Source organism: Hylobates moloch, unplaced genomic scaffold, assembly GCF_009828535.3.
Source record: "Hylobates moloch isolate HMO894 unplaced genomic scaffold, HMol_V3 SCAFFOLD_3, whole genome shotgun sequence".
NCBI classification, from domain to species: domain Eukaryota; kingdom Metazoa; phylum Chordata; class Mammalia; order Primates; family Hylobatidae; genus Hylobates; species Hylobates moloch.
Window position 1 is genome coordinate 114,774,673 of NW_026652278.1, and position 15,189 is coordinate 114,789,861.

The window sequence follows — 15,189 nt, forward strand, 5'->3', positions numbered from 1 at the left end:
GTGTAATATTGGTTAACAGACTTCTTTATTTTAACTTAAAACATTCTTTCTGCTGACTCTAAATTTTTAGACAAAGCTTCACTTTCTTAATCGATTGTAAATTAGAGAATCTGTGAATCTACCTATAGCCTGTAAGCCCCCTCTTTAAACATCCTGCCTCTTCAAAACACCCTGCCTTTTCAGGTGAAATCAATGTATACCATCCATGTATTGATTTATGTCTCTGCTTGTAACTCCTGCCTCCCTCAAACTTATTAAACAAAACTGTAATTCAATTGCCCACTGGCACACGTTCGCAGGACCTCTTGAGATGCATTTCCCAGACCAAGGTCATTCATTGGTTCAAAATAAACCTTTTAAAAATGTTTTACAGAGTCTGACTTTTCCATTAGCAGAATTAATAAAATGGCTTTCTGATTTATAAATTAATCTCTTATTACCCTGAATTAATCTTACGCAAAATCCAAGCAACTCTGAGTAAAGAAAAACAATTAAAGTTTGTTAACTTTTAAAGGACCAACTGCTGAATCATGTGTTCTCTGAAAAGTTCAGCCATCTCAGTGAGCAAAAAACAAAAGGATTTTTAATAAAAACTTCTTTCTTTCTTACTTATAGTCTACAGTCTTTATTTGGGTCTTCTAAAAACTGTAAAAATAGATCATCATCCTAGGTTTTGAGAAGAACTGATAATTACTCTATATCTCCTTAAATTAACCATCTCCCCACCATCCCAGCTTTTTTTTTTTTCTTGAGACAGGGTCTTACTCTGTCACCCAGGCTGGGGTGCAGTGGCTTGATCATGGCTCACTGCAGCCTTGACCTTCTAGGCTCAAATAATCCTTCCACCACAGCTTCCCAAGTAGCTGGGACTACAGGTGCGCACCACCATTCCTGCCTATGTTGTTTTTTTAGTTTAGGTTTCGTGAAAAGATTACCCTATAGGCTTCTGATTCTGCCTATTACTAGTTGCGTAATGTTGAATAAGTTATTGTAACCTCTCTAAATCTCAGTCCTAAAATAATGGAGATAATAATAAGTATGATTATTAAATGAGAAACATTTCATGGAAATTATTTCATGCAAGTATTTTATGTCATCACAAATTATTTGATTATCTGGTTTTATTTCTACTGACAGAGCAAAACATGATAGAATTAAAATTTTTTTTACCCCAAAAACCTCATAAACAAGGATCAGGAATGTGTGCTATAACAGAGGAATAAGTATTAGCAAATGTTTGGCTATGACTTTTTAGGAGGCTAAAGGCCAGAACAGAGACTTCTGTGCACTACAGGCTGGTACTACCATTTTATTAAGGTTTTCAATTCTCTTTAGATATGACTACAGGTTCTAAGAGCCACCAAATAAACCATTCATGAAGCTATCTAGGGTTAATAACTCAAAAGTCACCAAGCCTAAAGGTATGACCTTCAAATGACTGTAAAGGCCATACAAAAGAAACTCAGAGTGGAAAAAGGGAAAACTCTCCACTTGAATCTTTATTAGTAAACATTACAGGATGAACTGAGTTATTCCAAAGAATGACGAAAACAGTGCCACTGTGGATTGAGTTTTCCCCTACAATGGGATGACACTTATTTATTTGTTTTGTCATTAGGTCTGGATCTCCCTTTGTTTTCTGACTATTTTGAAAAACACTAAGAAACATTTCAGAAAACACTTTCACTTATTTGAAACTAAGATGAATAAAACTAGAGAAGCATTAAGTGCAACCATGATTAACAGAGAACCATAAAAGTTTTAGTGGTTTACCTGGAATTCAGGCAAATTTATTAAACATAGTTTTCACTATTACCCTGTTTTAAAAATATAGCCCAACTCAATTCTTTCCTTTTCAATCACATATTTCAAGTACAGATTGCTCTGGGAGTTTGATTTCTGTAAGCTGAACCTGTTAAGTCACTTGTCTTTGCAAGTTTTATAAGGAAACAAAAAACCTACTCAAAAAACATAAAGCTGTCTAGGTTTGGAGTAAGACAATTCAGCTATATCTGCCAGGAAAGCTCCTTTTTTTCCAGATTGCAACGCAGTTTTTACATTATCAGACCCGAGTTTGTTTTATTACATGAATAATAACATGGATAGATTCTTATTTGGTAGATTAACCAACTCTGAAGGACTGCTTGGAGTGGAACAATCATGTTATCTGACTGTCTTTCAGCCTCTGTTAAAGTCCATGATGAAATTTTATTTGACAAAATCACTTCTGAAACCCAGTGTGCTATTTAAAAAACCTTCATGGCTTACCCTTTTCTTTCCACAATACCAAAGTGGCTTAGGCCACATTTTATCTATATATTGTATAAGTATTTATGCTATGTACACGGAAGATACACAGGATTACAGTATTATAATATTTTGTTTGACCATTGAGTCTAACTCCTAAATTTTATAAATGGGGAAACTTAGGTCCCCAGAGTCAGAAAGACAGTTAATGGCATGGCCAAATCCTAGGGACCCGGGTCTGCTGATCCAGTTTTGTCTCATTAACATCATTCACATGAGCCCAAGAAAGATTAAATAAATTCTGGTGATCCACTTCTTCTTTAAATGAAAAGAGAGATAATTAAAGGGATATACTTAGAAGACAGTAAAACCCTTTTATGGTATCTCTTTAGAAGTAACTGCTACATACCAAGGTATAGTTTTTTAAACATAACAAAAGAAATTAATCAATTTATGTTACTTGTACATACAGTATTTGTTAATAATGTTTGGGCATATCTTCTGTCTGCTATATTGGAGAGAGTTATAATATCCACTTTGGGTTGAAGCCAACTTAACAAAGTAGAAGTGGCAAAGGGATTGGAACTCTGGTCAATCTGGCTCCCAAGTCCATTTTGTTTATATCAGCTCCCTCTCATTGGGCATACTGTTGTCAGGCTAATTTGCATATTGTTATTAATCTTGTCCATATATCATCTTCATCATTTTGTCATCACAATCAAAATTTTTTAATAGTTACTCTTTCCACGTCAAGTCTAAACTCATCTGCCTGGTTCTCATAACTAGGCCCTACTTTTACCACTCAATCATGCCTCCTACTCTCCAGTCATAACCATTACATATATATGTCCCAACTCAAATATAAAACTTATTGAGGGCTAGGTACAATACTACTTTAGGTGTTCTATAAATTTCTTTTGAGGACAAAAAGCTTAATTTGAATCAGAGATCCTGCCTTAATGAAAACTTCAAAGTTACTTGGAGCCATGAGAATAGTTTTAGATAGCATTTCCAAGAAATGTGTGATACTGCTTTCAGCTATCATTACAAACATCAATTTAAACTTTAAGAACATATGTGGTGGGGAAAAGTGTTTGACTCTGTCCACTAATATTTGCTGAAGTCTCAGAAAGTATCAAAATCATTATTCTCTTTCACTTTTACTTCTGACTCCTGAGCATGAAAACATCTGATCCCTAATCACCGTACTTCTCTGGGAAATATTTGTTGCTTCTAGTCACCTAGACTCTTTATCTTGGTACCCAATCCTCTTCACATTGTTTCCAATCTAGCTCTCAAGTCAAATATCTTACCACTCTCCATACTCTGGGCCACAATGAACTTTTTACCATTATTTCTAAACTACGTCAGTCCCTTTCTGAGCTCTGTGCCTTTGTACAAGCAATTCTAATTTTACCAGTTTGTTTTTTTTATCTTTTTTCTTCTGCACCTGGAAAGCTCCTACTCATTCTTCAAGACCTAGTTTAAATTTCACCTCCTTTGAGAAGTCTTTGGGGACTTCTTCAGGCAAAGTTAATTGCTATCATCTATTGTATGACTGTCTTTCCAAATAAATAGTAAGCTGTAGGGCATAAGGTATATTGTCTTACTGCTTTTTATATTCTCAGCACCTGGCACAGCATAGAAACTCATTGAATGCTGAATGAATGGAAGAGTATCTTGATAATATATTAAAACAGACTTGTCTTCCCAGTTAAATACAGTCATTTATAATTTTCCTTTAGCCATAAAGTAATAGTAACACTGAGTGTTACCTGGAAATTTTCAAGGTCTGTATAAGCACTTTGGTTTAAATAAATATCTAAGGTGATCCATAACTGCTTAGAAATGATTTTTAAAATATCTTTCTATAACCCCTTAGGCATATTAAAATTTCTATATTTTATTCTTCTCTAGAAAGAAATAAACATTTAGGAAGCAATTTATAAAACAGAAGCAGCTTACTTTATTTCGATCTTGTACAACCAGTATTTTTCTAGTATTTTCATCAAATACAGCTCCTATTGGGGGAAAAAGAAAAGATAATTGAGAAATATTAATTTCATTCACCTTAATCTCCTCCCACACTCTCTATCTGTGGTGATCAAAATTCTACCCACACTTGAAGCCCTGGTTCAAATACAGGTTGAGTATTCCTTATCTAAAATGTTTGAGAGCAGAAGTGTTAGATCTTTCTGGATTTTGGAATATTTTCATATACATAATGAGGTATCTTGGGGATAGTGCCCAAGTTTAAACATGAAATTCATTTATGTTTCATATATACCTTATACTCATAGCATTTTATACAATATTAAACAATATTGTGCATAAAAACAAAGTTTTGACTGCATTTTGACTGTGACTTGTCACATGAGGTCAGATATGGAATTTTCCACTAGTGGCATCATGCCAGTGCTCAAACACTTTTGGATTTTGCAGCATTTTGGATCTTTGATTTGTAGATTGGGGATGGTCAACCTGTACCACCTCATCCATGAAGACACTAAGTGTTTGTCTTAGTTCAGTTGGGCTGCTATAACAAAATAACCATAGACTGGGTAGTTTATAAACAACAGACTTATTTCTCGCAGTTCTAGAAGCTAGGAAGTCCAAGATCAAGGTGCTGGCAGATTCAGTGTCTGATAAGGGCTCATTCTTTACAGACAGTGCCTTCTAGCCCTGTCCTCAAATAGTGAAAGGGGCAAATAAGCTCCTGTGGGCCTTTTTCATAAGGACACTAATCCCATTCATGGGAGCTCTGCCCTCATGATCTAGTCACCTCCCAAAGGTCCCACCTCTTAATACCATCACACTGGGGATTAGGTTTCAACATATGAATTTTAGGGGGAACGAACATTCAGACAACAGATGTGCTTACAATATTTATTGAATAAATGAATTGACTTCTCATTTTTATTCCTTGAATCACTATGCATACAACACAGGCTGTGCCCTCTGATGATCCAAATCTCAGATATCTCAATATTCATTTCAAGACCTTTCTGAAGCCAATTAAATTTTCTTATTATGTATGTATACAACTTTATAATCTACTAATATACTGCTTTGGAAGAGTTCTTTGTTTTATATATGTTTTAAGTTCTAGTTCATTTTTTTTTTGTTTATTCATTCATCATACACATTGCATATTCTCTCTTTCTTTTTAAAAATATTTCCCTTCGGGCAATCTTGGGTCAAAAATACAAATGACACGTTAGTGATTTTTGATATGATCCTTTAGATGCTATGATTAAATAATGTAGGATGATATTTTTTAAAAGATACTTTCTACATATTTGTCCATGCTTTCAATATTAACTGAGTTCCTATATATAATGTATATAGATCCTATGCATATTAATTAAGCTCCTACTATGTGCCAGGCACTTTTCTAGGTGCTACAGATATAGTGGTGAACAACACAAATGAAACTCCCTATCCTTACGGGGCTCACATTCTGGTATGTGTGTGGGGAGGTGCCAAAACAAACAAAAAATAAATTATATAGAATATTAGAAGGTGATAAATGCTATATAGAGATAGAATATAGAGAAGGAATAAATATGTGTAATATGGGGAAAAGTAATTGAAATGCAATTGAAATGAAAACACCACACTTGAGTATTTTAAAACAGGAAGGAAAATCACCAAGTGAGATATAATTAACATTAACGTTGGCTTCTATTAGAAAATGTAAGCTATAATTTAACGGACTTTACAAGAGGTAGAATGCCAAAGAAATGCCAAGGAAACTTACTCTTAAATTTTAATAATTTGTGGTTACTCAAATTGAACTTCTCCCTAATGAATTCGCTGTAAACATGAGCACAGTATCACAGACAAAACCAGCACCACTAAAGCACAATTTGAGCGACCCCTGCTGGTCACAACATAAAATTATTATTATGATTAGGCACTGTGCTTCAATGTACATTAGCTCAGGTATAAGTCACAATAATCCTGTGAGTCATATGAGTGTCTGGCTTCATATGAATGGTAGAACTGGGACTGATAGCCAGTCTGTCTGGATTCTAGGCAGGCACACTCTTCTCACTGTGCAATGCTGCCCCTCCACAATACTGAAACTGCTCTCTCAGAAGACTCACATTTCCATCCCATTCATTAAAAAAATATTGAGTATCTACTTTATGCCAGTCGCTGTCTTTAGCTTGAGGATATCGTGGTGACCAAGATAGATAAAATATCTGCCTTTATGGGTTTATATTATTGTGGGGGAGATTAAGTGATACAATATAATTAATTACATATACATGATATAATAGAATTTCAGACTGTGATAAATGCTCTGAAGAAAAATAGAGCTGGATAAAGGGACAAGGAATGATGGCACTAGTGTGCAGGAAGAAGTCACTTCTAGACAGGAAGGTCAGGAGCTTTTCTGAGAAGGAGACACCTGAGCAGAAACTATGGCTATAAAGAACTAGATAAAGAAAGTTCTGGAGAAGCATGCTGCAGGAAGAGGAGCCAGTACATGTCAAGGCTCTGAGTCAGACACAAGCTTGCTAAGTTTGAAAAGCAAAAGAAAGCAATGGCTCATGCTATTCCAGCCACATCTGCCTTCGGTAGTTTATAACAAATACCAATTATTTTTCTTTCCACCTAAAAACTCTGCACCCCAGCCTGGGTAACATGGCGAAACCCTATCTCTACAAAAACTACAACAATTAGCCTGGCATGGTGGCGCATGCCTGTAGTCCCAGCTACTTGGGAGGCTAAGGCAGGAGGATCACTTGAGCTAAAGAGGTGGAGGTCAGAATGAGCCCAGATCATGACACTGCATTCCAGCCTGGGTGACAAAGTGAGACTTTGCCTCAAAAAAAAAAAAAAAAAAAAAAAAAAGCAAAACAAAAAACAACTCTGCACCTTTCTAGAACAATTTCTTACATTACCTTGTCCACACCTCCAACAGCAGCTTCAAATCCTAGTTAGTGTTGAAGATTGGTCAAGTTCTGTATCTCTTACTCTGTGAACTGCTCTGACACTCTAAACTATAATGCACAAAATACAATATAGTACTTACTTATCAAAATGTGCTTCATAGGATACTCGTTTTGCATATATTACCAATTCTGTAGTAATAACTGGGAACTCTTAAGAGTCTGTGCCTGTGAATGATAATTATTTGTATAACTTTCCATTGAAGTGTGAGGCTGTCACTAAATTATTGAGTAGAATCTTTTGAAATAGAGCTGAACGGAGAGTTTCTGAGTTTCTTACTTGCTACAGGGAAGTAAGACAGGGACAGAGAAGACATCATTAGGCATTCTTGAACAACTCCTTGAAAAGCCTTTAGAAAAGCCTTGAAAAGCAAACTACCTTAAAAACTCTTGTAAATTATACAAAGGCAAATAAAATTATTAATTAAACAACTAATATGTTTCATTGCTTTCATTTATTAAGATCATAAGGATTCTTTACTATTATAGTTTTTCTGGAAATCTAAGAATTTTCTTAACTCTGGTCCTTAAAGGGTAGTACTGAGACCAGCAGCCGCAGCAGCAGCAGCAGCAAAAACAGAAACAGCCAGGAAAATCATCTGAAGTTTCAGGTCCCACCCCAGACCTACTGAATCAGAAACTCTGGGGATAGGGCCCAGTAATCTGTTTTAAGATTCCAGGTGATTTTGATGCAATCTACAATTTGAGAATCTGTGTCTTACTCTGAGGGAAGTCTTCTCTCAACTTTCCTACATCTCTGAAGCTAATCAGCCACTTCAAAATTCTACTCTACACTTAAACTACACTATTTTAAACAACTGCTTGGCACAATAATGTAAATATTATTAAGAAGTAATGTTCAAATCAGTGAAAAATTGGTTTGCTTTACCTGAAATTCAACATAAAAGTTATCATTTACTTTACAAATTTACATAATTAGTGCTAACATGTTTTACTCCACAATAAATTTATTCCCTGATCCCAATTCAGTGCTACTATTTGAGTAGTGAAGTTTAATTATATGTGTAAAATATATTCAAGCATAGCCTTTGGTAAACTAAACACTAAACTTGTTCTCTGTGCTTCTGTTTGCTGACTGAGGCAAACTTCATCTATTTAAAAGCACTATGTAATAGTCCTACTTAAAAGCACTATGTAATAGATACTGTAATCCCTCTTATCCAGTTTTGCTTTCTGTGGTTTCAGTTATACAAGGTCAACCATGGTCTCAAAGTGTTACATCACTACTCTTGTGGTTTGGGGCCATTAATAAGGAAAATAAGGGTTATTTGAATCCAAGTACTGTGATACTGGGACAGCTGATCTGATAACAGGGAAGGCTACTACGTAACTAATGGATAGGTAGCCTGTGGATCGTGGATACACTGGACATGGGGATGATTCACGGCCTGGGTGGGACCGTGAGCAGGATGGTGAGAGATTTCATCACACTACTCAGAACATCATGCAATTTAAAACTTAAAAGTTTTTTCTGGAATTTTCCATTTAGGTCATAATGCCTGTCATTCACCTCACTTCACCTCATTGTGCAGGCATTTTATCATTTCATATCATCCCAAGAAGGGTGAATACAAAACAATATTTTGAGAGACCACATTCACATAACTTTTATTACAGTATACTTTTATAACTGTTCTGATTTATTATTAGTTATTGTTAATCTCTTACTGTGCCTAACTTATAAATTAAACTTTACCATAAATATGTGTGATAGGAAAAAACATGGTGTGTGTGTGTGTATATATATATATATATAGGGTTTGGTACTCTCTGCGGTTACAGGTGCCCACTGGGGGTCTTGGAACATATCCTGTGCAGATAAGGTGGAACAACTGTAATCATTTAATCAAATAACTTATTCCACATGAATAAACTATTTGCTTAGCTGTAACAAGCAAGAAATTGGGTGAACGTCTAAAAAGTTAATTCTGCTTTTCATGAGTCTGAAACTGACCTGCAACTCCTACTTGATGTGAAGCATATCCTGGTAATCTGCTGGGCCCTTCTCCCAGCCACAGAGTCAACGTTGATGAATCTGATTCTGCATGGTGAAAGCAGAAGCCCAGGGAAGCAGCAGGGGCAATAAATCGGCTTTGGAGGATGGGAATGTGCAGCCATACAGCTGTTCTACCTTCTGATCGCCATTGCTGTACTGCAGCTAAATGCAGAAGAAAAAAGTCTAAATAATTTCCAAAGAGACAAGCGGAATAAATTAAAACTCACCTCAGGGTTTCACCTTCTCCAGGAAGCCATATTTAAGCAAGAGAGGTCCCCAAATGTCTTGTTGACATCGCTGGCACTGGAAGTACCATGTTTTATAATAACCACCTTGTTTATATGATTTTTCCATCAGACTGAATTCCTTCAGAATAAAGTCATTACACTGCTGACCTTTATATCCATACCACCAAAGACAATGCTTGGCACATAACAGATGTTCTGTAGTTTTAGAGTGGACAAATAAAAGGATTTAAACCAAATCAAATACTATTTTAATGCTGTTCCTTTTAATATCCTTAGGTTTAATCTTAATGACAATTATGGACTTCTATTTTTTTCTTCCTTTAGGAGTTCTGTTATAATGTTTTTAATGTATAAATTTCAAGGTAGTTAAACTTTGTTTTTAAATAATGTATGCTGGTTCTAGAAATTTTGAAAATAAAAAGTATCAAGAAATCAAACTTCACATTTTACTAGCATATAGGAATAAAATTCTAATTTTTCTTTATTATAGATAATATCATGGTGAACATAATTATAAGTTTTCTATCTTTGCCTTCTTGAAATTCTCTTACTTTATTACTTAAGATTGAGCCGGGGAAAAAGATGCTAATATCTATTTGAAACTTACTAATATATATTATCTCATTAAGTGCACAACCATGAAAGGTATTACTACCTTAAGTTTATGGGTGAAGAAATAAATACTTCAGTTTTAGAGTTTTTAGAAAAGCTTTTCGGATCACTTCCTTCATCCATCATCTCAATCTTTATAATAACCCTACAAAGCGTGTGTGTGTGCACGTATGTGTGTGCATGCATGCACGCATGAGTGTGTGTGTGTCTGTCTTTGGGGGTTGATTATATATCTAATAGTTAATTAACTTTCCCTTCTCTTTTCCCTAGCTCTGCAGTAAGCTCCTCTCTTTTAAGGACAATGTTCTCTACCTCTGAAAGTTGGTGTGCCTAGCACAGTGACAGGCACATGGGGCCTTTAATAAAGACTTCCTGATTTGAATTAGCATGCAGTGGAGTTATGGGATCAGGTCCTTCTCACCTTGCTCTCTTTGTCTGATGACATCTTTTAAAAATTGAGGTAAAGTACATAAAGTGAAATGTACAAATCTTAAGTGTACATCTCATGCAATTTGACATATGCATATACCCATAACACACTTTAACATTATAGAACATTTCTATCACTCCATAAATTTCACATGTGCTCCTTCCCAGGCAATCCTTCCAATCAAATTAAAAGGCTACTTTCTAAAAGCAATGCTATTTGCTTGCTGTTTTATATCTACACTCTTTGTCTTGGAGAATCCACTCTCACTGCTTCAGCTGACACCTACATGAGGATGGCTGCCCAGTCCTGACCTCACTGAACACTAAACTTTCTGTTCTCCAGTTGTTCCCAGGCATTTCCTGTCCTGAAGGTTACCACTTCAAACTTCACAAACTTCAGTGTGTTCAAAACTGAATCTTTTTTTTTTTTTTTTTTTGAGACGGAGTCTTGCTCTGTCGCCAGGCTGGTGTGCAATGGTGCAATCTCGGCTCACTGCAACCTCTGTTTCCTGGGTTCAAGCGATTCTCCTGTCTCAGCCTCCCAAGTAGCTGGAATTACAGGTGCGTGCCCCCACGCCCAGCTAATTTTTTATTTTTAGTAGAGACGGGGTTTCACCATATTGGCCAGGATGGTCTTGATCTCTTGACCTCGTGATCCGCCCGTCTTGGCCTCACAAAGTGCTGGGATTACAGGCGTGAGCCACCGTGCCTGGCCAAAACTGAATCTTACACCCCAAACTAGCTTCATTTATAAGCTTATTTATTTCTGGCACCAATGCTTGAAACCTTAGAATCATTTTTAAATTGCTTTCTTCTTTTCCCTAATAAGCTTTATTGCTTTATCTTCCCCCATCTCCCATTCCTATTGCTAATATCTATCCTTCAAAGTCCAGCTCATATTCCATGTCTTTGACCAGTCTTTCCCAACCACTGCTCATGAGCTCACCATATGAATTTAAATACTATGTCTGTACAATTTATTAGAACTTATTACATATGACCTAATGATATCTCTTCCATTAGCTATTTTTTCCAATCCTATTTAATATTCTATGCATTTGCAATCCTCCAGAGTAACCCTACATTATGCACTGGGGCTCAATTTGTACTAACGAAATGACTGACTTGCCTAAAGTCACATAGCTGGTGAGTGGCATAGCAGGGACCAGAACCAGTGCTATTTCATTACTGATGCAGATATATTATGTGTGAAGCTAACAACATATTGCCTGTTTATCCCGCTAACTTTAGTTGTTGGTAACAAAACATCAATAGTTCATGTTCGAAAAGAATATGAATAGTTGACTTCTTATTCCACTAAGAATATGGACTTCTTAGTCCATAAAGACTAAGAATAGCAGACTTCATGTGTAAATAGTCTCTCTTTATAGGCACTACCATTCAGTTAGTTTTGTTCAATTATAACAACAGAACCAGCAGGAGTTCAAGGTAGCATAGTGCAGTAAGACAGGTGTAGAGCCAGGGCAAGTAACTTTTTCTCTCTGTGCCTCACTACTGTCATCTTTAAAATGGGAATAATAATGCTATCTACCTCAAAGGGTTGTTAGGAGGATGAATTACTATTTGTAAGGATCCTAAAACATCTACCATTAAGTGCAACAAAATTTGTTTTATTGAAAAAATGTAACAAGTATTTGGTACTTAACTTTACAAATTAGTTTCATCTTTCATCAACGCATCTATCCAGTAGAGCTGGCGTTATTCACAAAAAGCAAGCTAAGAAGCAAATATTTTCAGTGGCAATTTGCCTAATGCCTGGCTAAGCACATGGCAGAACCTGGTACTTAAACCCAGAATGTGCACCTCCAAATCGAACAGCTTTCTACTTTGCCATGCTGATTGGGGTAGTGCTTTGATCACCTGTTTGGTCATTGATAAGTATCAGTGTGTGCAACACCTGTGTCTACCCACACACTGGAAGATAAAACGATTGATTCTCCTATTAGTGACATTGTTGCAGTCTAAGTGGGCTTGTCAGCAATTACTACCAAGTAGGAGAGAAAATAATGTGAAGAGGTAAGAAGTCTGGGAATGAGGATGAGTAAACATTGAAATAACTAGCTCAATTATATTTACAGATATACTTCTTGCCATATTGCACAATAGGATAAAGATTATTTTGAGTTTCCAGTGTGAGAGATCTTTCCATAGTTGAATTTGCATGCTATGCCTTCAATTAGATTATAAAACCCTCGGAGGCCGTTTGAAAAACTGCTGCACCACTAAATCAAGGACTTCTTCCAAAGTGAAGGCTCCTCCATCCAAGCTTTTTTATCACTGGGCTCAAGGTTCAAAGCCAGTAGAAAGTTTTCTTATTGAAGACTGAAACCACTCACCAGCCTCCCTGGTTAATCATAAAAGAAGAGTTATTCCAAAAAACTCCAGTTCTTGCTGGGACAGCTGTTGACCCAATTTGTATACAAATGTGACACTCTGAACCTCTCTGGTTTAGTATTTGATAGCCCAACAGGGTGACTATATTCAATAAAGATTCAGGCTGGGTGCAGTGGCTCCTGCCTGTAATCCCTGCACTTTAAGGGGCCAAGGCGGGAGAATGAGTTGAGCCCAGGAGACTGAGACCAGCCTAGGCAACACAGTGAGACACCGTTTCTAAAAAAAATAGAAAAAAGCCAGATGCACGCCCATAGTCCTAGCTACCCAGGAGGCTGAGGTGGGAGGATTGCTTGAGCTCAGGGGTTGGAGGCTGCAGTGAACCGTGATCCCACCACTGCACTCCAGCCTGGGAGACAGAATGATACCCTGTCTCAAAAAAAAAACACAAAAACAAAAACAAAAAAAACTTGTACATTTAAAAATAGCTAAAAGAGTAACTGGATTGTGGTTGAATGCTTGTGGTGATGAATATCTCATTTACCCTGATGTAATTATTACACATTATATAGCTCTATCAAAATAGCTCATATACCCCATAAACATACACACCTACTATGGACCACAAAAATTTAAAAAAAAAAAAAAGCCTCTTTGGTCCACTCAGTCCACCACCCGTATTAGAATGTAAGAGTTTTTTTCCTTGGGAAAACTGTCCGACAGAACCAAGGCTCGGTAAAGGATAGTAAACATGTAACAATATTAACAAACATCTACTGAGCTTTAAATACGTGGCAGGCACTGTGCTGTGCACTTTATATGCATTATCCAAATTAATTCTCAGTAATTCCAGGAGTTCCTATTACCGGGGTGTATGGAAGAGGAAATGGTGGTTTACGGCAATTTCCGAATGTCGCACACTAGAAAGTGGACCAGCAACCAGGGTTGCAGATCCCAAAGTCCGGGATCTTCACCATTTCACCCAACCGCCTCGGAGACCTCCCAGCAAAGGGTCTAAGCACGAATGCTCCAGAAAACAGATACAGGTCACGCGTGCCTTCTCCCTTTCCCTCTGGGCTCGATACTGGTGCACAGAGCGACTCGGGAGTGGGGGCCGCGGTTATTTCATTAGAAAAGCTCTGGAGCCCCGAGAGCCCTTGGTTCCAGGCGCACTTGCCCTGCAAGCCCTTCTGGAAGGCGGCAGCGTCCAGGCGGTCCAGCGCGTCGAGCCGCGCCAGGCGCACTGAGATGCCCCCGAATCTGTCCAGTTCGCCCTGCAGATCGCACGCTCCAACTGGGGGATTCCGCACGTAACCCTGTGCGCCCGAGGCCCCGCGGTAACCCGCCGAAGGCCCGGGGCTGTAGGTCCGGGCAAGCACCGCGCGCCAGCGGCCCCAGCACCGTAGCAGCCGCATCTCCACGCCGCCTAATTGGCCCGTTGCCCAAATGACCCCTCCGCGCTCCAGGGCGGAGATCGCGGCCGTACATTTTAGAAGAGTGCCATCAATTCCCTCAGAGTTGAGCTGGGGTTACCACTCTGCACAGCTATGCCAAGGAGACCGCAAAGTGGTCCACCAGCCCTTCTCAGCAATTTGCCCCGCTCCAGTTAAGCGGGGAAAACCTCCTCCTCCACCGCCACCTACTTATTTTGTTTGATAGTTTAATTCAACAGACGTTGTTTAGGGATGGGGAAGCCGGGAGGAGATGCAAAAAGTCCTGTTTTTCAGGAATTTACAATCTAAGTGGCAGTTCCGTTCCCGGAACCTATCTTCTTTCACAGACGCTGTTACAGCTGTTCCAAAGACTGCTGGTTTTGAAAACGCTCAGTCCCTCCCACCACGCTGTCCGCTTCTGCGCTCCACTCAGGGGATTACGGCGCAGGGGCGGGACCTCGCTGACTTCTGCCCCGGAAGTTTTTCTCTCAGTTGGAGCGCTCACATTGAGTCCGCTTTTCTACCGCTTCGGATAGGTTACCTTGTGATCATGTCTTCCAAGAAGAACAGAAAGCGGTTGAACCAAAGCGCGGAAAATGGTTCGCCCTTGCCCTCTGCTGCTTCCTCTTGTGTGGGGGCACGGGCTCCTTCTGCTGGATCAGACTTCGCGGCAGCCGCCGGGACTCTGACGGTGACCAACTTATTAGAAAAGGGTAAAGAATTCCGGGAGGGAGACTAGAGGCCGAGGGGGCGCAACCTGAGGGGAGGGCGACTCAGTGATACTGACTTGGAGTGCAGAGACTTTTGAAAGTTGGGCGTGGCACGGGTCTGAGAGCGGCACAGAAGCGTGTAAGACTTGTGTGTGTAAGAAGCATGTAAACGTAGCTGCG

The 15,189-nt window shown here is 38.4% G+C and overlaps 2 protein-coding genes across 9 annotated transcripts in view; one reads left to right on the forward strand and one right to left on the reverse strand.

Annotated features, from left to right (window-relative positions):
* NUDT6 (nudix hydrolase 6) overlaps positions 1–14,306 on the reverse strand; it is a 29,743-nt gene extending 15,437 nt beyond the window's left edge. The window contains exons 1-3 of one of the 4 annotated variants that reach the window (XM_032146776.2): positions 14,044–14,306; positions 9,184–9,387; positions 4,213–4,268 (exon numbers count right to left, since the gene is read on the reverse strand). In XM_032146776.2, coding sequence (XP_032002667.1) covers positions 4,213–4,268; positions 9,184–9,387; positions 14,044–14,281 — 498 coding nt within the window. In that variant the 5' untranslated portion in view covers positions 14,282–14,306. Of the gene's footprint in view, positions 1–4,212; positions 4,269–7,291; positions 7,384–9,183; positions 9,388–13,732; positions 13,794–14,043 lie in introns of those variants that run through there. The other 3 variants (XM_032146782.2, XM_058436725.1, XM_058436726.1) reach the window with 3 other exon arrangements.
* Positions 14,307–14,784: 478 nt separating this feature from the next.
* The window catches only part of AFG2A (AFG2 AAA ATPase homolog A), a 392,555-nt gene continuing 392,150 nt past the window's right edge, over positions 14,785–15,189 (forward strand). For 4 of the 5 annotated variants that reach the window (XM_058436727.1, XM_058436728.1, XM_032146800.2 and 1 more), the window contains exon 1: positions 14,820–15,012. In XM_058436727.1, the coding sequence (XP_058292710.1) occupies positions 14,850–15,012 (163 nt within the window). In that variant the 5' untranslated portion in view covers positions 14,820–14,849. Of the gene's footprint in view, positions 15,013–15,189 lie in introns of all 5 variants that reach the window. The other variant, XM_032146808.2, reaches the window with a different exon arrangement.